This window comes from Crocodylus porosus, unplaced genomic scaffold (genome assembly GCF_001723895.1).
Source record: "Crocodylus porosus isolate Cpor-Errol unplaced genomic scaffold, CroPor_comp1, whole genome shotgun sequence".
Taxonomy (NCBI): Eukaryota; Metazoa; Chordata; order Crocodylia; family Crocodylidae; genus Crocodylus; species Crocodylus porosus.
This window is the reverse complement of record NW_017728921.1, coordinates 2,391,375-2,415,142: the sequence shown is the minus strand read 5'-3', so window position 1 is coordinate 2,415,142 and position 23,768 is coordinate 2,391,375. Positions and strand designations below refer to the sequence as shown.

Sequence of the window (23,768 nt, the reverse complement as noted above, 5' to 3'; positions counted from 1 at the left end):
GAGGGTGCAGGCTTGGCCAGCCGGACCCGCGTGTGCTCCCATGCAGCCCACGCGTGCACGCACCCGTAGGCTCCTCCTGGGCGCACGTGTGCACGGACACGTCTGCGGCGCCCGTGTCCATGCGGGAGGCGGTGCCGCGCACGTCCGTGCCTGCCTCCCCCGTGCAGCCGCGGGGCCGTGCCCCGGGGGGATGCCGCTGGGACCCGGCTGCCTCCAGCCCCTGACACGCCAGCTCTCCCCCGTAGCAAACAGCTCAGCGCCTGCGTGCAAATGCCTGCTGCACACTCGTGACCTAACAACAACACACACCGATGTGAGCAGCCAGGCAGCGGCGGCGGCAGCAGCGATCCGGCCGCCTCCCCGAGCAGTGTTTACGTCCCGGGCAGGATGACGCCTGCGCCCCGGTCCACACTCCCCGCCTGAAAATGGTTCCCTAGGACTTTGCAAAACGCAGCGACTCCCCCTCCCCTTCCCTCCCCCTCCCCCCCCCCAAAAAAAGTGCTGGTGCAAAATGGCAAAACTTTAGAGAGACCTGGATGGCTTGTGCTTGCCCTCCTCCCCATGGGGGCCAAAACATGCAGGACAGGAACTGTTGACAATTAAGTGATGAAACTCTCCAAAAAAATGGAGGCAGAGAAAGACTCTGGAAGAAGATTGGTGTGTAGCCGGCTTCTGTCTATTTCCTATTTGTACCTTTTTTCATTTGCTTGTGCTTAATTGCTTGTAGAGGGAGGAATGCATGTGAAACGTAGGCAGTCGAGCGACTTAAGTTTGCAAGAGATCGGCGTAGACACTCGGGAAGGGGGTGGATTTGAACCGAGGGGAAGGAGAGGGTGGGACGAGACTTATTTTTTTCCCTGCCGGTGAGGGATTGTGCTGGTCCGGGGGTGGGGGTTGTGCAGGGCTGGCTGCCGGGATCGCGGGTTTGCAGTGTGTGCACAGAGAGCCCAGCTTTGTCCCCGTGCATGCGGAGCGCGGGGGTCGTGCCCGGGGGTCCCCGGCGGCTCGCCCCGGGGCTCCGGGGAGAGCGGCGGCAGCAGCCCGGCCTCGCTGCTGCTTCCCCGGGCCTACTCCTTGCACACTCCTCCGTGCAGGGCACTCGCCCCGGCCCTTTCCCAGGACCCCGCACGTTTGCCTGGCGAAGTGCGCAGGCTCTGCTGGCACTGGCATAGCGTGGATCGGAGCACAGGGGGTGGGGGCAAGCCCATCAATCCCGGTGTTACATAATGCAATTTGTTTTTAAATCGCGGCTTCCGGTGTGACTATGGAAACAGTTGGAGGGTGGAAAGGCTGCGGGGTGCAGGCTGCAGTGCCTGCTTGCAGGGGGTGGGGTGGGGGGTGATGGCAGAGCGGTTGAATGGCAAAGAGGATCAGAGCTATGCAGAGCTCCTTTTCCCCTCCCTGCCCCTCCCGGGGTTGCACAGGGGAAGCAGGCGGGGATGGACGCGCACATTTCGCATTTAAAGAGTAAAGAGACATGCAGCGTTTGCCTGCGGCCAAGCACCTGTTGTCTCGGGTCGGTCCCGTGTCCCCAGGGAAAGGGGGTGCAGGGGCAGCGGTCCTACCTGCGTGGGGGCTTGCATCCCCGCATCCCCCCTCGTACAGCGCCTTGTTTCTGCTTTCTTTTGCAGCGCTCTATTGGCAGGAGGAGGTACGATGAGAACGAGGACCTGTCGGACGTGGAGGAGATTGTCAGCATCAGGAGTTTTAATTTGGAGGAGAAGCTAAAGAGTAAAATGTATCATGGGGATTTCGTGCATGCCATGGAAGGGAAAGGTAAATGGGGCTGGCGCGGGGGTGGGGGGCGGCTCCTGGCCGCGATTGCTGCGGAGGAGCGGAGCTGGTGGCGTCTCCACGTGCGGAGTTTGTGGCTTGTTTCGTATTTCCCGCCTGCATCCCCCCTTCCAGGGGATCCGGTGACGAATCCAGGCCGAGCAGCAGGGGAGGGGTTGGGGGGATGGGTGTTGCACACTGGGCCCTCGCCAGGAAATAACACACGCACACGTGTGTGTGCGGGCACGGGCTGTCCTGGCTGGACCCGTTTCCACATCCCCTGTGCACGGATGTGCCCCTTCTGGCGTTGGCATCAGGGGTGCGGATGCAGCTTGCAGGGAAGCCTCCGTGGCTGCCAGCCTGACCCCGGATCGCTTCCCTTGTGTTTCCAGGGATCAGGTTGGTGGAGGAGCTGCGGGAAAGCCCAGCCCCCACTCTGCCTGCTGGTGTTTCCCGCTCCCCCTCCGCCCCCTATTCAACCGAGGGCCCTTTGCATCTTGTTTGTCAGCTGCTAAGGATGCAACGCCAGGCTGTAGACCTAACAGCTGGGTCGTGTTATTAAATCCCCGTGCCCCAAACCTCGTAGATTCGCTTGCCACTTACATGGCTAGATAGGTACTGACAGGGAGAGCAGCCCATGCAGGGGTTGCTCTCCAGCAAGGGCAATGGGAAGGCATAGTTTGCCCCTTGGAGCAGATGCAGGGGTGGCAACTTCTCAAGTCACCTTCATGTGGCGTGGAATCACTGAACCTGACACCAAATCCCAGCTACGTGCGTCCAGACCCTGTGGCCTTGCCACGCTCCAGTCCGCACCAGCCCTCAGAAATGGGCAGCCGCTAGCTGTCCTGTGTCATCCACACCAGAGGTCAAGAATGACTGAGTCAGGCATTTAATTAATTTGTTTTTTTTTCAAAGCTCAGTCTTGGTGAACATTTTTAACTCCTAATGTGGCCAGGGATATCAACTGTTGTATATAGAGCAGGGTTTTTTCCTGGAAGGGAAGGGGGAAATAGCTTCCTCCTGTCCCCACACAAGATGCTGATACCTGGTCCTTGCTTTTAAAATGCTGGGTAATTTTTCAGGGATTGCCTTCTACCATCATTTCCAAATTCTTTGCTCCTTCCCATTGCTGCTAGCTAACCCTTCCGCTATTTCCCTTGCTCAGCAGCTTTGCAAACCTTTTGTAGCTTTCTCCCTTCTAGGGAACTTGAAAATAAATGAGTGTCTTTTGTTACTTTGTTTTGGTCTATGTCTGCTTTGTTCAGCCCCACAAGGGATTTTAATCCTTTGTTGGGCCTTTATAAAGAGAAGGTCTGTTTTCATTTTTACCACTGGTTTAATTTTCTGTAAAATCAAAAGATGAATTGAACTTAATCAAAAATACTAAATTTGCCTACTGTGCTGTTGAGAGCAAGACTAGAAATATCAAGATATTGGAACACATGGAATCGGTTGATTTTAATTTTTTTTTAAATCTTCTATTTCCTTGTTTTTATTTTCAATGGGAGCAGTACTTTGATCTCTGGCCAGGAATGTGGGCTGGAAGTTTTCTTCAGAGGTGCTGCAAGACTGCAGTGTGATTTTTGGCTTGGACACAGCCCACCATAGCTATTTATTCTCCAGCCTAATATGCAGTGGATCTACTTCTCCTGGACACCCTCCACCTGATTCCTGACTTTGTGTCGTGAATGGAGGATGCGCTTATCCAGTGGATATTTGTTGATTCAGTTAAATAAAATACTTAAAGGAATATTTTAAGTTGTAAGGCATTTACATAATAAACCATAATGATTTTTGCTAATAGGGAACTATTCCTTATGCTGGCTCTCATTTAAATTTTGATTGTGGAAGGCAAATTCTATGCGATGGAAAAAGAAATTATATTTTTAAAGGGTTAGTAAAATAATAATCAGCTACATGGGCTAATTGTTTAGCAGCACTAAGCAAGGATCCTTTATCCACACTTTTTGTAACAATAGGGAAAGTTATAGAAATAGATCATGAGTAGGAATATGAGTTTATCATTAATTTCCAACACCCCACTGTAGTTTGGGTGTCAGAGGGACATGATTTGTATAAACCTGGGATGAAAATTTTCATTCGGTGTCCCAGGAAGGTTTATTTTAGATAATTACTTATTTGATCAGTTGACAGTAGAAATGTATAGACAAACAAGCATAGTATTGAGTGTTTATTTAGTTTAAAGTGCTGTTAATATTTGTAGCATACAAATAACCCTGAGGGGATGCTGTCCAGCTATCCAGACTTCACTTTTCCTTTAAAAAGGAGGATTACAGACCTCTGGACATACTCTCTGGCTACTTCAAGATTAAATTTTGTGTTTCTGGAGGCAGACTATAAATCGACTATGAAACTTGTGAAGACTTTACCCACCCAAGTGAATGCTTATCACTTTTTCCTACTACCCAAAACAGGAAAAAAAAATTGTTTCATCCATGACGCATGATTCAGACCACTGAATCATAACTGAATGTTATAATCAGCATAAAGGGCCAATTAATTTTCATCCTTCAAATTAAATAATTATGCTTTATTAATCAGACAACAAATTTTTGTTCTATTCTCTAGTTATTTGGTCAATAAATATGTACTCTCCTTTAAATTAAGATTTCTACCCTCATCTCACTAACTCAGCCATGCCTGAGGTCACAAGATTTTTACCTATAGGCTTCTGTCCTGCCTGCACATTGTGGACCTGTTCAGTTCATTGAACTTACTCAGACCAGTGTCAATAAAATATGTGCCCAGCTGTTTGCAGGATCAGGGTCTTACAATGTACTTCTGTAAAGTTCAGGAGAAACAGAAATATGTAGCTCAGTCCATGCCACACTGCTTAATAGGCAGACAAGGTTCTTTGGGTAGATGTGATATCTTTTAGTAGACCAGCTAAATAGTTGGAAAAATTGTTCTTTGCAAGTTTTCAGGTACAAGTACCCTTCTTGAGGCAGAACTTTGTCTCCCTTTGTCCTTAGACCAACACAGCTACCACCAGTGACGCTAATAGTAATTTAGATCAATGTCCTATAACAGTTGTGCAGCATTTCATAACCCAGACATTTCAACCTCAGACTCCCATTGACAAGCACCGGTTTCTACTTTATGTGCATCTGTAAATAAGGAAAATAGAGAACGGCTGGAGACTATTGTTTGTCACCCAGTTTCTGCTTGTGACCTAAAATTTTGCCTCTCTTTACAGTTCTGTATAAGTTATAGTAAGTTTTCTTTGCTGAATACAGAAAAATGGAGACTCTTGACAATCTCTGATATGAAGCAAAAATGTAATTTTAATATTTTTTGTGTATTTAAATCAGATTTCACTTTTGAGTATGTGCAAAGAGAAGCTCTCAGGATTCCCCTTATTTTCAGAAGTAAAGATGGACTTGGAATTAAGTAAGTTGCAACTAAATCTTAGTTTTGATTCAATGTTTTATGAAATAATCCTAATACCTGGATGTGGTCTCAAAATATATTATGGATAGCATGCTCAAGAGGGGGTAAGGGTGATTATACTTCGTTTACAAATGAGCAAACTGAGGCTGGGAAAGTTGCATTTGGGGCAGTTGTACAGTCACAGAGCAAGTCAGTGACAAAGCCAGAAACCAGAACCCTGGTTTTGAACCATCTAATGACAATATTTGTGTCTGACTTGCCATGTAACTTCTAAGTTATGTTCTGAATGATGTGTGGGGGACACTGTGATATCTACAGTTAAGAATGCTTCAAATTTTCCATTATAATGGTATTTTTTTAGAAACCAATATTTAATTATTTATAATAGAATTCAGAATTACTATTTGTATGGGGTTGGTTTTGTTTGAAATCTCAGGACAAAAAGGATTAAGTTTTGAGAAACAGTTGATTCATAATATATTGTTTTCTGATTGGAAAAAAAAAGACTACCTGCAACCACTTTTTAAGAGGTTTTAGTACCTGGAAGGCAAGGACTCAATGTGTCAGGCAGATAATTCATGGGTTGGGGAAGGGCCTTTTGACATTTTTGGAGAAATGTTTACTTATAAAACCTTGATATTAAAATGAAAAAGTCTCTGATAAGTTTGAGATGCTACTTATTTTATTTTTTGTGTGTAAAAAGTTCTGTGTAGTGTTTCTGGAGTGGTACAAAAATGGAAAGATCCTGATATTGTATGATGATTATATTAAAAGTGACTCCTAAAGCACAAGTAGTATAAAGCCCTGGGAAGGTTGTGCAAGCAATTTTTTGTCATCCTTAAACTTTTGAGTGCTGTGCTTCATTTTACTACTTTACTGTTTTTAATGTCTGCTTTGTATAAGATTATACTCCTGGGTTTCTCAGTTATGTTTTCTTATGGAAATTTTGTCCTCTAGTTCTGTTAATACTGAGAAACTAGGCAGTCACACTGTAAAACAGTAAATTACATTTTCATCTGCCTCACACAGCATACATACAGCTGTCAAGTTGGTTACAGTGCAGAATCTCTATGACAGGTGAAGATATAAGGGGAATAAAAAAATGCCTCTTGATTTTCAGTTCCCAGGTGGAGTTTGGAGAGCTGATGGTTAGAGAAAAGGGCTTTTGAATTGTAAACTGGATTCTGAAGAGACTGGGAGAGAATAAATATGGAGCTCCATAGTAACAGTTTTACAGTCACTTTACTGACTCTAATCACACTCTAATGTTTATTAAAGGGGAAGAGAATGGATACTTGAGTTTGCCCTGATGAGCTTAAAATAGCCTCCAACCCCCATACTTGACTAGCCAGTTTCTTTGTCCCTTACCCAACTGCTGATATCTTTCCTCTATTCTAGTGGGAATGTACTTGGCTAACTGATCCTGTATTGTCCCCCCCCCTTACAAAATGAACCATATTGTGTGTACAGCTTAATCCAGCAGATGGAATTAATAGCCTGAGAAGATCAGAGTAGCTGGTATGCAATATATATATTGCATATCATACATTAAATATGCATATACTATATATATATATATATATCATACGTTAAAACCAAATTAAAAATACCATATAATCATGTAATTCCAGATGTATCATAATGGTTAGATATGCACAGGGAGCCTAAATGAAGGTGGCAACGCTTTTAAGTGCTTGGTTTTGCAACCTTAATCATTGTTCATATTATTTTTTATATAATGTCCTAAGTTTTTGCAGTATTTTATTTTTTAAGAACAAATGGGGAAAACCAGAAATGCCATTGTTTGTCATCTTACTGAAACTCCTGTAGGTTATTATCACTCAGGAGGGCTGGAAATGTTTAGTGCCATCATACCTTTGTCTGCCCTTGAGCTACTTGAGTCACTGATGGGAGTAGTCCGTGGTCCTCCCTCCAGCAGCACTGGAGAAGGATGGGACACTTCCTTTGGGTTTCACAGGTATTTGAGAGCAGAGGAGTGGGAAGGCTCAGGAATCCTGGGTTGCATTCCAGACACTGGAGAAAAGTGTTTTCTAATGGGCACAGATTCCGCTTCTCATTCCCCCCTTCCTGGGCCCTTTCCCCTTCTGCTCCCTTCCCCAGGTTGATCTGTTGTCTCTTCTGCATTCAAATTGAGTAGTTTTGTCTTCTAAACTGCCAGAGCCTGGCAGGAAGGGTGGTGAGAACAAGTGTGACAGGCTCTTTGCTTTAAGGTCTGGCAGAAGGACCTGCAGTTTACTGGTGGGATAGACTGGATCTTGGAAGATTTAGCTTGTGAAATCTAAGAAGTTCCTGCTGAGCACTTACAAACTGGCATTTTTCAAAGCTTTGTAACCTGGGCATTTTTCGGTAGGTTTTCATGGATATGGCAAGAGGCGTATCTGACGCACAAGCTCCCAACTTGCCCAGTTTTAAGTCCCTCTTCCAAAGCATGAGTATGCCAGTTCTTCTCAAGATCAGCATTATTACAAGAGTAAAATGCCATATTTACCCAGCAGTCAGGGCTCATAGTGATATGCAGTGATATCTCTTATTAAACCAACAAGATTTTTGCAAAAAAAAAATTATTTATTTTCTCTAAAAAAACATAAAAAAATCTAAAAGGATTTCTATATTTTCCCACCTTAATTGTTACAGATGGCTGAACTGTCTTGCCTGAACTTTTCCAAAAAAATTAAGATTGAGGCAGACATCCATCAGGAAACATTTCAGCCCAAATGGTTAAAGTTTGGCTAAGCAATACATAACTGAAAGTATGTTCTTTTAACAGGAAGTGTTAAGCTACCTTCATAATAGTCAGTGCTATCCTCAGGCTCATTTTTTTATTTCCAAAATACTTTGACAGGATTAGAGAAAACATTTCAGCTCCAGTGTTTTCACCCTATTCACACTTAAGTAATCGCATTCTGTTGACACAGATTCTTTCAGCAGCTGCAAACCAGGCTGCAAGCTTCAATCCCTGTCCCAAACTCTTGTGTAGCATTGCAGTCTCCAGCTCCATTTAGAGCACTTTGGTGGAAGGGAGCCCTCTCTGTAGTAGACCAAGCAATTTAGGATGAAATGTGCTATATAAATATATGTAACAGGCAGTATATTTAGTACTAGTATAAGAGCATTTGAGATTGATGTGATACTTAGTAGTAATTGGAGCTATGTACTTCTAGTTGCCTGATGTTAAATAGCTTGCATACCTGTCACCGACAGATCTACAACATGTAGCTCTTCTGTTGCTGTGTACAGTGAGGCTCTGACGTTGCAGGAAGCGTGGTAACTGATGGAGAGATGATTAAAAATGAAAGTCAATGTTAAACATTGCTTCTGTGGTTTTCCATTTCGTATACCCAGCCATGGCGAGCCGTTGTTATTCCTAGTGGTCAGAAGCAGGAAGCACAAGTCCTGACCTCTTTTACCAGCAGTTGTTTTCTTTAGGCAGATGTGAACATTTAGATGCTCCAGTGATTGTATGTTGGAAAGCTGTCTCTTTTGGTTTGGTGGGTTGCAGCAGACACCCGCTGTGACAGCCTCCTGCTGCTTTCCTCTCTGACCTTTACCTGGAGGCCTACCTTCCACTTCATCCTGCACCTCAGAGCACGGGTACATTGCCTTTATATATAGGGAAATGCCTCCTCCCTGCCTGTCCTTCCTGAACAAGTTACCACCCATGCCTGTATTTCAGGCTCATGAAGTATCTCACCACATCTCCATAAGCCCAATTGCACGATCATTCTTTATTTGTACTAGGATTTTAAATTCTTCCTGTTTGTTCCCCATGCCTCTTGCATTAGCGTATAAGTATTTGAAGTGTCTAACTGAATGTCCTGTCTTTTCTCTGAGAACATTTCTAAGGCTTCTGCTATTGCTTCCCTTTACTAAGTTTTTAACCAGGTCCTCTGGCTTTTTACTTACTTCTCAGGGTTTTTCTCCACCTTTAGATCTTTAATTACTGCATCTTCAAAGTACTGTACAAACAAAGTTCTCAACCTTGTCATTAATGTGCAGTAACTAAGATAGAGATCTCCTGTCTCTGTCTTTTGTTTGTTTTTCTTTCCTGACTTTTCAGTTGCCCTGTTTGCTCTGTTCCAAATGTTAATGATCTCAATCCACAAGATCTCTGCAAGGCTCTGAATGGCTTGTACTTCAAATTCTCCTTCTTGATGCTCTTGACTGCTGCTTACTTGCATTTAAAACCTAAAACATGATCTCTATTAAAAAGGATGTTATAAATAGCAGTATCAACACCAGGGAACAATTCCACCACCATTTAGCTTAGAGACTGGAAATATCTGATGCAGAGATGGGCTCAACTGAATTCAGGTCCAAGACACTTACGTTGCTCCACCACGGTACAATTGGGTTGTTCTCTATTGTAGAAAGAATTTCAGTGTAACGTCTGTAGGAGAGCACTTGGGATGGTTTCATTCCCAGCTCTGAATCTGACAATGTGTGATGTGGCACTGTACAAGTCACTTTACCTCTTTATGGCTAAGTTTATATGTATATATATGGGAGAAAAACTAGATAATTTACCTTATGGGGGTATTGTGAAGCTTCTTGTTTGTCAAGACCTCTGAGATGCTGAGCTGGCAGATGCAGTAGAAGTAAACCAAAGTTTTGAGTTTGTCAAAAAACCTGTCCACATGCAACTGGTACTAGCAGGATGCCAGCACATGCTCCCTAGTTATTCTGAGCAGAGACATTTTGTCCTTGTGCTAAACAGCTATGCCATATAGTATCAAAATAGTTAATAATATGCCTTTATAATATTCTCTGTCCTGCCAGAAAAAAGCTGTCCATGCTGTTCAGAAAAACTACTTGATCCTTGCTACTAATAGCCATGTTTTATAAAATGTGGAGAAATAGCACTATAAACTTATTTCTGTTTTATCCATGTGAAAATTTGGTCCCACTTGTATTTGGACAGCATTCACATTCCTTTTCTTTGTATTGCTAATTATAGAATGCCTGACCCGGATTTCACTGTCAGAGATGTGAAGTTACTAGTGGGTAAGTTGTTCTGATTTTACTGTATTTTCTGTATTATCAGTGCTGCTTTTTTAATGTTAATTTTGTATAAGACTCCAGATGTGCTTGTAAGCACGCATTAACTCAGGATCTGAGGGAAAGAACAAAGAACCAGTTTGAAAATATCCTAATTAGTAGTTATGCTGATGAAGCTATGAAACATACTGGAAAATGGGGCACTTGTAAATATAGTGAATGCTTTTCTCTAACAGGTAGTAGATACCTGTTCTTCTAGCCAGATGGCATTAGCTGCTTCCATGCAAATACATCTTTTACCTTGGAAAGCAGCATTTTTGCTGATGGAGCTTGTAGCCATGATTTGTTGTTGAGCAATTTGTTTTAAATGCATAATTATAGCCATATAACATGGTAGCTGTGAACTCTTTATAAGCTTATTAATGTCAGGCTAGGGCAGTGCTTTGATGGAAAAACTCCAAGGGAGCTCAAATGTGGAAGCGTCATGAGATGGCTTTGGTGGTTTACTAGCAGGCACTCTTCCCTGTACAGTACTGAATTAACACCCTCTCATTGTCTTAAGCAACACTGTCTTTTGCCCGAGACCTAACATGAAGGTCCTGATCATTTGTGAGCATAAAAAAAACATGGCAATTTTTATAGAAGTAGAAGTGTTAACCCTGATGAAATGGCTGTGTTTAAACAGTGCAATTATGTTACATGCTGTCTAAATTCCTCAGCAAATGAAAAGGTGCAAGTTATTCTTCACATCCTGATCTAACAATGGGCAAATCAACATGTGACACTATATCGCCGTAGCAATGCGGTATGGTGGCATAAGTGTGTGCGGGAGTCTACATGTGACCAGCAGCTACTTTGCCGTAGCGACGCGGGTATAGCACACCACTACGGAGAAGTAGCTGCTAATAATAACCATGAACTGCATACAGTGGAGTAACAACATAGCCATAGCGATACGTGTAGATGCACCCAATGATACTAAGTGCTGTGTCTATCAAAACTGGCTGCATTTCAGTGGTGGGAAAAGTGGTCTCTAGATGTAGATCTTTATATTGATGTTAACATTTTAATTCACATTGTAAAGAATAAATTATTGGTGTGTAAGTGTTTTGTGTTTGGAAAATGCCTAGAAAAGACTCCTGACTTACTTAGTTGCAGAAATGCACAAACCCAAATGCATTCATGCAAAATTACATTTAAGCTAATTAATGGACATGCTATTTAAAATGAGACAAAAATGTAACTTAAAAAAAGAGATGATGCAGCCATTTCAGTTTTGCCATTTGCCACATAGAGAGAATCCCTATTTCGCTAAGGAAATGTTGTTGTGTTGTTTAACTGACAATGTTGTACAAAGAGCTTTGAGATCTTCTATCTGACAGGAGATACTGTAGAACAGTGGTCTCCAAAGTGGGGTGTGCACAAATCGATCCACTGGGGTGCAGGAAGAAGATATTAGAACTTCTATTTCTATTTCTGTTTATATAAATATACATATATTGGGGGTGCATGCTCAAAATTTTTTACTGATAGGGGTACACGATCAAAAAAGTTTGGAAACCACTGCTGTAGAAGCCTAGTTGGAAGTGTTGTTTTGATATCAGTATAGAATTTATCTATATAATTTGATATCAGTATAGAATTGTAATATTTTTTAATATCCATACATTCTTAGATGGAAATAGGAAATATGAAATCATATGAGAGCACAAGGAAATCTCATGACGATTGAGGAAATCGGTATTTTTGAAGTTAGAGATGTTGGATTTCTGCTGTTTTGCTGTGCAGTGGCTTTTCATTAATGCTGATTGTCTGCACTCTGGAACAGCTCCTTTGTAGATTTATGCCATAACTTCTGCTCTGCTGTTTCTCATTTTGAAGTTGCTTCAATCGTTTAACTAATTATGCAGTAATTCTGGGAACAGTGTATGTAGTGTTGCATAACAGACTATTATGTAGGAAAAAGTGTAAGTGTGAGAGCTGCTTTCTTCTAAGATTGATATCTTTGGAAATATTATGGGGTGGAGATTCCCATGTACGTTGGCCAAGAACATTAGGGTGAATTAAAGCGCAAAGCAGTAGGATATCTATAAATGATATTACATTCTTTAAATAATGAGGCATAAATAAAAATCAGTTTGAGAACTGAAATTTGAGGACATGAAATTTCTCAGAGTTGAGAGCAGTGAGCTGTGCATACATACCTGGCCAAACTCTGAATATTATATAGCTATCCTCTCACTGCATTTGGATGAGCTTCAACTGGAAATCCCAGTCCCAGCCTATAACTTGTTCAAGAAAATTGTTTCCTGCTGTTAAAAATAAGATGTATAGCCTTTGGCATCACAGGTGAAAACTTGGTTTAAAAAAAAAAAAATCCACAAATATTTAGGGGGTCTCTATGTCTGCAACTTGTATCTGTCAGTTCACTCTTTTATAGCAAGCCATATATATAAGCACAGTATCTATCTGCCTTACAGCACACAGAGGGCCATGTACAGGCCTGGTGAAAGCAGATGCAATTCCAATGTCTGTGTCTAATTTCCAAAAGGCATGTAAGTGAACTCAGAAAGTCAGGCAAACCAGAATGAGCTCCATATTAGATATTGTTTCTGCTCATTTATCCAGTATTTTTGACTTAGTACCTAAAATGAAACCTTTCCACGTGGGACCTTAAACAGAGTTCTCACCTGCTCTGTGCAAGTATTAAAGATCCAAGATACTCATCACAATTGGATTTGTCCCTGTGTTTTTGAAAATCGCCCTTCCCTGCATGTGAACTTGCAGGTTACTGCAATTCAGGAATACTGTGTGTACAAGTGAAATGCCTCAGGGAACATGCAGAGAGAAAGATCTTTTACAAATATGAAATAGTGTAATATCTATCCACAGAGTCAGAATTTGTGTTGGAGTCAATAGGGAGAATGCAATTTGAAAATAAAACACTCTAGCTTAAGTTTTTCTATTGTGGCCATCATTGTAGCATCTGTAAAAGTTTTAATTTCTTCCAAGGATGAAAAAATGCACATGTATCTTTGTCATAAGGATGTTTTTGAGAGATTCAGGGCACTAGTTTTCAAGATAGCTAAATCACATTGCAAGTCAATGGGACTTCAAGTCCTATGTGATTTAAAATTTTTGAAAATCTCACCCACTGTTGATCAAAAAAATCAAACTTCTTTATCTTTGTTACTAATAACTCTTGTAATATCATTAAATATTAGGCCCTTATAATTTTCTTCTCTAATGTGGATTTGAATACTAATTCTAAAGGACAAGGTATCATTGTCATGGCATCATAAACTGTTTTAAAATTTCAAGAAAGCCTTTCTGCCTGATTCTCTTCAGACAGAAACCAGGCCTATATTGGGAAGTTTTGCAGGTAGCGTTTATGCTGGTGTGCTGGTGCTGCTATTGCAGTTTCACCCACGTGTGTACATCGCTGGCTGGCTGTGCAAGTGAAGCATGCCCTTTCAGTAAGTGGTCGTACGAGTACAAAATGGGTTTGTTTCACTGTGGTTAGTTATTCTGGTGCCCCTTGTAGCATTGGCTGTGACATTTGTGCAGTGCTTTGTGGGATACCAGCACTTCTCCCAGGGGATTGTCTGAGCCTGAGGACAAATTCCTACAATCCCCTTTGGACTGACCAGCAGCGCCTGCATACATTTTGGATGCAAGGCAGCTTTGTTCGTGGAGTTGTGCATAGAGCTCACCTCCATCCTTCAGCACGCACACCTAAATGAGAGCTGGTTTGACAGTGGAGAAATGACAGTTGCGCCCTGTACATTTGCAACACCAGATCGTGATCAGTCTTGGATAATCCAAAGGGTGCTGGCAAATCTATGCAGAACATCCAGATCTTCAGGTCCATCAAGGATGTTCTTCCACATGGGGGTGAGCCCTCACTTGATGAAGGATGTTCTTCCACATGGGGGTGAGCCCTCACTTGATGTGCAGTAAAGAAGGGAGGGATTCAGGATGCTTGGGATTCCTCAGCTTCAAACAGGATTGACATTCTGGTTCTGCCCCTCCTCTTTCTCCCAGTTCCCATGTACCTAGAAAACAGTGCTTTTCTGGGGTTGTGCGGGAAATGGTAGATCACCAAATAAATGTGCTAGACCTACTTCAGAGCAGTTTGGTAGTTTCCAGTGTGGTGAATATGGGATATTAGGTGTCCCATGCAGTAAATGTGGGGCTGGTGCACTAAATATTGGCCAGGCTACTCCAGTAAGTGGTGATTCTGGCTGACAGATTGCCTGTGGTGCCAGAGCCCCGAGAAAGCAACTGCTTAATGCAGCTTGTAGTTGCCCAGGCTTGTATGCTGCCAGCCTTTTTGCAGCAACGATGGCTCCAGAACTCATTGCATACCAGCATGGGAAGGTGCGGTGGCAGGAGAAACAAGGATTTCCTTCCTAAAAATTAGTACTTCAGCCTTAAAGAATACTTGCTTGGAAATTGCATTGAGGACAATAGAGATATATGCTTGTGAAGGTAAACCTGAAACCCCCCTGACAAAAAGGGTGACTTATCACTGCCTCGGGCAGCAAGCTGATTCAAAGCTATACGTTCCCTCAGCTAACTTAGGCAGGCTGACTTTATTTGAGTGTGGCTAGGACAGAAAGGGTTAACACTCGTCTGAATATAATATATCAGTTTATAAATAACAGCTACAGGTTGTCAGCAGCTCAGTCTGATGTCTCTCAACTAGTCATTCTGTTGTTATTAAATATTTATACTGCAGCGGTCCTTAGCAGACCTGGCTCACACCAGAACACTTGCTCTAGTTGTTTTACAAATACATAAGACTGCCCCAAATTGTTAGCATATTTGAAGACGGTCTCTGTAAAGGGTGAAGCAGAGGGGCGAAATCATGATACACATAGCTTACATATATACATACCTTTTTTTTTTGCATAGATGAAGTAAGTATATCTCCATCTGTTCTTCACTCACGCATCATTAATCTGTGTCTTTGCAGAAGGGGTCTTGGGGGAGGGTAGCAACCTTGAAGGTCAGGCCAAGAAAGACATTTGATATCTAAAGGAACATGAAAGAGAGTGTAGATTCAATTTTATGAGAAGACAACAGTAATTTTCTGGTTCTTTGGCAGTAACAGTAGTTCTCAGGCTGGGCTCTGTAGATCTTTGCTTTGTGCTAATGGTAACCAGTGGGGGACTCTACGACTGATGGAGCCAAACAAAATAACCTCACTCTGGGGAATTGCTTCCTAATCTTCTTTGGTTCACTCCTCTTCAGTGTATACTGTCTCTGTCATGTTGGTCTCCTCTGAACCTTGTATCGAGCTTGAATTCACACTTCTACAACAGGACCTGGAGAGACTTGAGTCAAGTGTCTGCATGCAAGTAGGGACATCTAGTTGCAATAAATGTACAGTTCCACCTTCAACAAAAGGAAATCAGCAGTTCTGATGCAGAGCAGGGGGGGAAATCATAACAAAGAAACTGTGTGTGAAATCATTATGAAGAAACTGCATGCATTGTGGCACGAAAACCTTTCAATCAGTTCTGCCTAATACAGGCCTAATGTTACTTTTTCCATAGAACAACACTATAATGGTTGCAGGGGAGGTGGGACATTGTGGATTGGGAGGATGGCTCAGGGAGGTGTGAAGGCAAAGGTTCTTTCTTCGTTTAAGGATTGGGGCCCAAAACTGACTTTGTGCTGGTCACATGGTGATGCCAAAGGACTGCCCTCAGGTCTTGGTGCAGGGCTCGATTCAGACAGGCTATCTTCCCTATGGAAGTGGATTTTGTCCTGTCAGTGCAGTAGCCATTTGAAAAAGGAGACAGAAGAGCTGAGTTGAGATTTGTGGAGCTGGTCTTAACATGAGACACTAGCCCTTGGCATATAAAAAGGAACAGAACATGTTTCCATTCCTGTTACCTTCTCACCTGTTTTTGTTCACATCAGTTCTGTATGTATCCCAAATATGAATTGGCCATCGGCTACTCTCTGCATTTTGATTTCTGCCCCTTAGGCAGCAGCACAATTTTTTCAATGTCCAGTTTGCAAATACTGCAAGGGAACATTTAAATTCAAACAAATCTGATCTGAGTGCTGACGTCTTCATGGTTCCTACCTCTTCTGCAAATAGTCAGATGCTCCCAGAGCTTTAGACACCCCAAATCTTGGGCCAGCTCGATAGTGTCACGATATAGAGATATACCCTAGACTAGATCAGTGGTCCCCAAACTCATGGCTCACAGACATTACCAGTGAGATCTTCTGGTGCTGCTCACTGCGTGGAAAATTAGCGTTACAGCTGAGTTTGTCAAGGAGTTTATTGCCTGCAGCCTGGTGCTTGTTCGGTGCTTTTGCTTACAGGCTAGCAAGGTCAGCTACTGGAGTAGCTTCTGTACAGACATAAGACGAGAATCAGGAACTTGCTCAACTGATTAGAATTACTGCAGTAGTGTATAACTGGCCACAAGCCAGGGGCCGGTCCTTGAGTGCAAAAGATTGCAATTTTAAACTTTACAGGGTTGGCAAGGAGTTAGGTGGGGCCCCCAGAGGAAAACTAAACAGAAACCCCTGTAAGATCCTGAAAACTGAACCCATTAAGCTCCATTTCCATTAAACACTCTTGGGAAATCAGGTTTCAGGGTTTACTGATTCTGAAGCCTACTTTCCCAACTGTTCAGTAAGATTCCCAAGGAAGGAGGATATTGATGCAATTTAGTAGAGATAGGTTTGCTTCATGACTTACAAAAAGGACCAGGTGCAAAGCCTGCATGCGAGTATTTGAGTCTGGGATATTGACCCTGCTGCTTTGGAAATTATTTTCTCATTATTTTGCAGTATTGGTTGTCATCTCTAGATCTTCCCTAGGACTGGCGCAGCTGAGATGAAGTAATTGCTGCCCATTTTTCATTTAGTCACTATTATGGATTGTACTAACTGCATTCCTTAGATGAGGATGTTGATGAGATCCCTCTGTGTGGTCTCTTATTATTATTATTTCCTTTTAAAGTCTTTTCTGGAGAAGTATTGAGTGTTTAGTTCACCAAAAGAAACCAACAGAATTGCTAAAATTAACTCATGTTATACTAATACTCTCTCTATGCTTAAGCTGGTTTAAAGCTGCCTAGTTTGTTCCCTCTCTGTATGACAAACTGATCTGGTAAAATGCCTCCATGTAACGCAGGCCTGACCTCCACTTCCAAAGCAAAGGACAGTGTTAAAGAAGAGAGAACAGCCTCATTTGTGAATCACTTGCCAAAAATAGTAACTAGGGCAGCCCTTCCAGCCTCCAGATCCTTCACTTTGCAAAACACTATGGGCAAGATTCTTTCCTAGTGGAAACCCAGTGGCTTCAGGGGAGTTACATCAGGGAGGAATTAAACCCACCAAGATGGTATGCCACTTAATGATAGACTCATGTTCTCTCTGGTGGACAATTTAAATGAATCCTTTCAAGATGGACATTTCCCAGACTGCTGACCATGTGAATGCTTAAAAACTCTGTGTTTTCCTCATTTTTAAGATTTAACATAGCCATTTGGGCTAGGTCTGTCACAGAACACACTCCCAAGTCCAATCCATTGATGCATACTAATTTAATGTTAAATCTGAGCATTCAAACACACAGGTACCATCAAGTTAGAAGAGGGGCATCCTAAAGCAGCATGAATTAAGCCCATCTAGGCTCTAGTGAATATTAGATGATTTTGCTGTTAAAGATATGCCTTGATTATATATGATATAATGCAGCATATTAAAAAAAGAGAGAAGCAAAGCCATTCTCCAAAGCAATGATGTTCATATTGCAGTAGCCATTTGTGATGTTGCTTCCTAAACGTTTTTGTATAGACCATGCGTGAACTCCATTTAATTGTCATTAGGAGTTGTAGCCAGTACAAAGAAAAACATTGGACTACATCCTTGGAAACTATTGTTTATTTTTTAAACCGTTACTTAATCTGTTGTAAAAATCCTCCTAAGGATCAAAGTGACTGAAGAAACCATGCAAGAAGAGGCTTCATTCGTTGCAACTAGGGAATACTTTTAAAGTTGGATGGAAAGCAGATAAAGTCAGTCACTTTTCTACCAGCCTGTATTTACCAGACTCTCCAGGCGAGTTGTGTCCGCTAATTTCTATTGCTCTGGCTTTTTTCTTTTTGTGCAGGTTTAAGTACAATCACAACTCCCAGTGAAGTGATTAAAATGTGAGTACGGCAGGAGTTCATAACCTGTGCAGTTCTGACTTTACCCCTGTGACAGTTCTGGGATTGTAATGTTGGTAAAAGAGTGATTTTGGTGCACAGGCTGTGCTTTGTCTCAATTAAATCATATTTTATGACCAAAATTAATATTTAATCCACAGTTTGGGTCACTTTGTTGTGTAGAAGTAACTAATGTTGCTGGGCTTTGTTTGCCTGGACATATCATTTTTATTGTCTACTTTGGTGTGTGTAGTTTTAGGCTCACTTAAAATTGGTTTGAAATTCTGCCGAGCTACATCATATCTCTTGGACCTGTTACATGGTAGGGGATTTTTCCCTTCAGAGGTGTTTTTTCTCTTCTGTGGAAGAACTGAGGATGTGTCAGGCCTTTTGCTCATGAAGTACCTGGCTGGCTATGCAGTGTCCTACATCAGTGGTGGTGCTCAGTCTTCTGGCTGTGTGGGCCATGAGTGGTGCAGAGCCAGTCTGTGGTCTGTCAGGCTCCTTACACCGGGGTCGGGCTCTCTGCTGCCTCTTGCTGGCCTTACATGCCTGGAACGAGCACCTTGTGCTGAGACAAGGTCCTGGCACCCCACACCTCCCCTGCCTGGCCCCACGTGCTGGCATCACTAGAATGCCTGCATGCTAGAATAGGTCCCTGCGTGCCAAGATGGGACCTGGCACTCACCACCAGGATTGGGCCCCATGCTGCCCTTTGCTCCTGACCTTGCATACAGGCTCATGCTAACTGACCTGTGGGCCTTCCCACAGGTTTGGAAATTTGGCAGTAGGGGAGCAGCCAATGCTACCCCACTGCCAACATTTTGGACCTGTGAGGAGCCTAGCAGGCCAGATGACATGGTCCTGGGGGCTGGATCTGGCCTATGGACCAGAGGTTGAGCACCCTGTCCTATATTGGTGGGGAAGGGCTATGTGATGCTTCGCAATTTCACTATAATAAGCAGGTGCCCTGAAGCATGAGCACGGTCTTACCATATGTAACTGCTCATGCACATTATCAGACCACCTGCTGCAGATGCTGACAACAGGTTGCGTAAAATGTGTCCTGCTCAACCTTACCTGCTATTAACCTTGAATATCCTCTTTTAGTTGCACCGTAGGAGAGTGGTAAAAAAATGAGGGGGGAGGGAGCACGTCTCACGTTACTGTTCATGTCCTGACACTCCACCCATTAAGTCTCACTTGTCAGTTCTTTTTCAAGGCTAACAACCCATTTTAATTTTTGCCAATTCTCCTGAGTGCCAGCCTCTTCCTCAGCCCCCCGACAGTGCGCTTGAGGGTACTCGTATTTTTCTTGATGCGTTCTCCCACCGCCTGCTGTTGGAGGTGGACTGGAAGAAATGTTCCCTTGAGCCAATCTCTTAGCTGGAGGGATTGTGCTCACTGTGGCATTAAGGTCTTTGATGTTTCCAGCACAGCTGAGAATCTGGTTACTTTTGTTCATCTCTTCTGAAGTCCAGGAGTATTAAAGAAATATGCCAGTCGCTGTCTTTTCTCCAGTTTTCATTTTAGCATGACAGGGATGTGAAGAAAGGGAAGGTGTGTTTGCTGCCGCCTGCCCTGCTTAGCAGAACTCAAAGTGCTTGGCTTATTCATCATTTGTCTCCGCGAGTGGCTCTAGAAGACTTAGTCTAGGTAATGCATGATTAACAAAAGTGTTGTTATTTCAGAGGATTTTCCTGTGGGGTTATTATTCCAATGAGTAGCATGTGCGACCACCCACACCACTGCACTCTTTATGATTAATCAAACAACCCTTTTAGAGTAGGCCAGAATCCATCTGCTATTTACCAGCTGAATTTAATGCTGTGAACTTGCTGGAGCTCCATGCAAATGTTTTAAAAGAGACACACCTCAAATATTTGCTGCTGCTTCCCCCTGTAAATCTACTTGGCTGACAGTTGGGAGGGTTATTTTGGTCAAAGCCTGCATAACTCTTTTCTGTCCTGCACATGATTTCTATTACAGTCATTTCCTAAATCTTTGTAGTAGCATCTACCTTGCTCTTAAATGAAACCATTGCCTAGTTAACGTCTACATTGGCATAACTGCTGACTTATGCACAATCGAGAGAGAGAACTGAAACCAGGTTACTTTCAAGGTACAAGAACACTGTTAGGCTGTGGGCTTGTGCATAGCTCACGTGGTGCCAAAATCATTTATGTCATCTTGCTGGAGAGTCTGTCAAAAGTGCCTGTACAATCTAAGAATACTTTGTATTTCTGTAACACTTTCAGTCTGATGATCTTGGCTTGCTTTGCAAACATTAGTGACGGCATTTTGGAAGGGTGAGAAGTACTATTTTGCCAGCCTGGACAGTTTTCCCAAGTCCAGCACGCACACAGTTTCATTTGGAGTCAGGGATAGCTGTGCATCCTGAGTGCTCTAAAAAAATCAGCCCCTAAATGACTTAATCTACCCAAGGTCACACGAGAGTCTCTTTCTACTTTGGGATCTTTTGCTGCCTTTTCTTAGTTACTCTCTAAACTCCTTCCCATAAAATCAACAGCGGTAGTGAAGTCTGTAGTGGACTTTAAAGAGTCTTTGACTCTGTCCTATTTTACGGAATAAACTACTGTTCAGGGTAAGTTTCTTACAGAGAACTCTCCCCCTTTTGTCGGTGGGGTGAGGGACGATCTGTGTCTGAATAGATAATGGTGTTGGTGTTGACAGTCTTCCTTGCTAGGGTAGAAAAGGATTTTCAGGGGAATGCACCTGCCTTGGTTATACCGAGATGGAAATTCTCTGGCCAAGCCAGCAGTAAAACTCAGTTACCTTGCCTGCTCAGGCCATGTTGTGACTAAAAGACCATCCTTATTCCTCTTAACAATAGCTTGCAGTAGCTGATCTAGAAGCAATAAGGAACAGAGGGCTAAAATATTCTACCCCCCCAACACACACACGCACACATGTTCCTGCTTGAGTCTCCTTCTCTTTAAATGGGACTTTTGTCATGACATGCCAGGACAGAGAGAATTGCTTCAGCTTTAAATGCTCTCGGTTTTCACTCGCTGTGTTGCTGCCTCATCGATCTTTTGAAACTGTAATGTTTGTTTATATGGGGAAATCTTACCAGGTCTGATGAGCCATGGGTGTAGTAACATCTCCAAGCCATGGCCACAAATGATGGAAATTAGCCGTCAAGGAAAGAATTGTTTAGGGCAGAGGATGTCTGGCATAGGGAGCCAGTTGTATCCCTGTAGGATAGGGGAGAGATCGGAAATCTAAGCCTGCACCTTACTGGCTCTAATGCAGAAGGTACCTTGAAGGCAGCTGCTCTGTCATAAAGTCTTCGTTAGAAAGCTGCCTAGCTCTTTTTAGGTGGCTTGCCTGAAAGGAAGTGTCTTGACATTTAAAAGTTTCAGCAGTTGGTGATCAGGGCAGCATCCCTGTTCCTGTCACAGGGGGTCAGATGTGCAGATCACCAAGTGTCTAATTCAGATGGAGTTGGTTCAGATGGAGATGTTCAGAGGGAGGAAGCTGAACTGTGGATAAACTGTGTATTGTGGGCTGTGTTAAGAACATCTGACCAGCAGATGTCAAGGAACCTGGAGCATTAATTTGAGGCCCTTGCTTGCAGCATACATTTTCCTTCCTTGTTGTTCCAGTGTGTTTATAGCATGGCACCGCCATAGCATCCTACTTGATAACATCAGGATACTACTAGGAAGATCAACATTACATTGTATTTGAGAATTGTCATAGCTCAATCTGTAATTGAACTGAAAAAAAAAAAGTGCCAAATTGATTTTTCTTCAAATCAAAACTAAATTTGACCTTTGCTTTAAAACCAAAAAAAGACCACTCCCTTTGCACGTTTGTAACCAAGCCAAACACTTCCATGTAAGTGGATGGGCACTGGCAAGTGAAAGTTTTGTGAGTCTAGAGGAGTACAAGCAAACAGTAGGTAGACAGAGGAGGGAAGGAAGAGCAAGAGATGTTTCAAGCCATTTCCCTGTTAATAACTTTGTGTGTTGTTAGTAACATAACGAAAAATAACAAAATGTAAACCTGATGGGTTTCTTGAAAGACACAAACAAAAATACTCCCTTTCATGTTTTGGATTTCCATGCTTTTCTTGTAATTTCAGGCCTTGTGACAACTACATGCTTCACGACTTAGAACTGTCAAGGATCAGTTAGATTCCAGGTGTCGCGACATGGGCCTTCTCATATACTGTTGCTTTCTGGGGAATCTGATGTTTTGGTGTTAAACTTAAGTTTTGGTAGTGCTACTACTATAGTATATGGCCTTAAACTTGTAGAAGATAAGAGCGTATTGTTTCATAGGCTGCCTTTGTCATAAAAACCCATTGCACAGTTAACAATTTACTGTTGCCTAAAATGTGTGCACCTGTTCTGTCCAAGAAGCAAGATGGGAGCAGCCTTGCAAAGTGCCCTTGCAACTCTTGGTCACGTTACTGGGGTTGTCAAACAGGCTGTGCTGATAGTTTATCTGTGGTTAGGACACCTGTTCGGGCAACAAGCAACGATTTGATGGGGGTAACTTTCAGTTAGCTCCACCATGGGCTGGCTTTGGGCTAGTAGCCAGCAATGAAAAGAGTTGTCCCATTACCAGCCAGACTTCCATGTGTAGTGTATTCCTTTTTAAATGCAGGAATTACAAAGAAAGAACAGCTGGATAATACAAGACTTGGTTTGAATGTACTGTTTGTGTAATTGAGGAAATTCATTCATGTTTTGGCCAGAGGGTTTCTCTTTCCTGAGTGTTGCGTTGAAGAAGCCATGTGGTCTTCCTTTTTTCTTCATCTCCTTCCTGTCCCTTCCCTCAAGCGACCTGTTCTGGTTTCTTTTCATCCATCTTCTTATGATGAGGCTGCTCTGCTGTACACACTCATTTTATTCCCTAATCTCATAATAGCTTGTGACAAGGCAGAGATAAATCATGCCATAGCCGAGCACTTACAATTATTCTGTTTTTATAATCACAACCAGCACCCAGTAACCATAGAGAGATTTACATACTTTGCAGCACCAATAGAATCTGACAGATTTTTTTTTTTTTGAATAAAAGAGTTTTAATGGATTTTTGTGGTAGCCAGTTGCACTTGCTGATTGGAGGGTGTAATGAGATTTCCGATCGGTTCCTCTTTCTGACCCCAGCATGCAAGTGTCTAGGAACAAACAAGATAACCACTGCTCACTTTTTCCCCCCCCCCAAGGGCTGGCATGAAGGGCTAGAGCTCAGTCTCAGGGTATCCAAATGTATTTCTCAAGCGAAGACTGTATTAGCAACTTGTCTGGAAACCAAGGGCTGTACTAAACTTGTGTAAGATTGATGCAGTTTTTGCTGCTCTGGTCTGAAAGAGAAGAGAAGAGAGACTGTCTTGTATGGAAAAAAAAA

At 42.8% G+C, this 23,768-nt stretch overlaps 1 protein-coding gene across 9 annotated transcripts in view; it reads left to right on the top strand.

Moving 5' to 3' along the window:
- Nucleotides 1–497: 497 nt before the first annotated feature.
- Nucleotides 498–23,768, top strand: part of KDM2B (lysine demethylase 2B) — a 131,155-nt gene continuing 107,884 nt past the window's right edge. For 2 of the 9 annotated variants that reach the window (XM_019538717.1, XM_019538715.1), the window contains exons 1-4: nucleotides 498–657; nucleotides 1,632–1,776; nucleotides 5,106–5,184; nucleotides 10,160–10,206. In XM_019538717.1, coding sequence (XP_019394262.1) covers nucleotides 607–657; nucleotides 1,632–1,776; nucleotides 5,106–5,184; nucleotides 10,160–10,206 — 322 coding nt within the window. In that variant the 5' untranslated portion in view covers nucleotides 498–606. Of the gene's footprint in view, nucleotides 658–948; nucleotides 1,777–5,105; nucleotides 5,185–10,159; nucleotides 10,207–23,768 lie in introns of those variants that run through there. The other 7 variants (XM_019538718.1, XM_019538710.1, XM_019538709.1 and 4 more) reach the window with 5 other exon arrangements.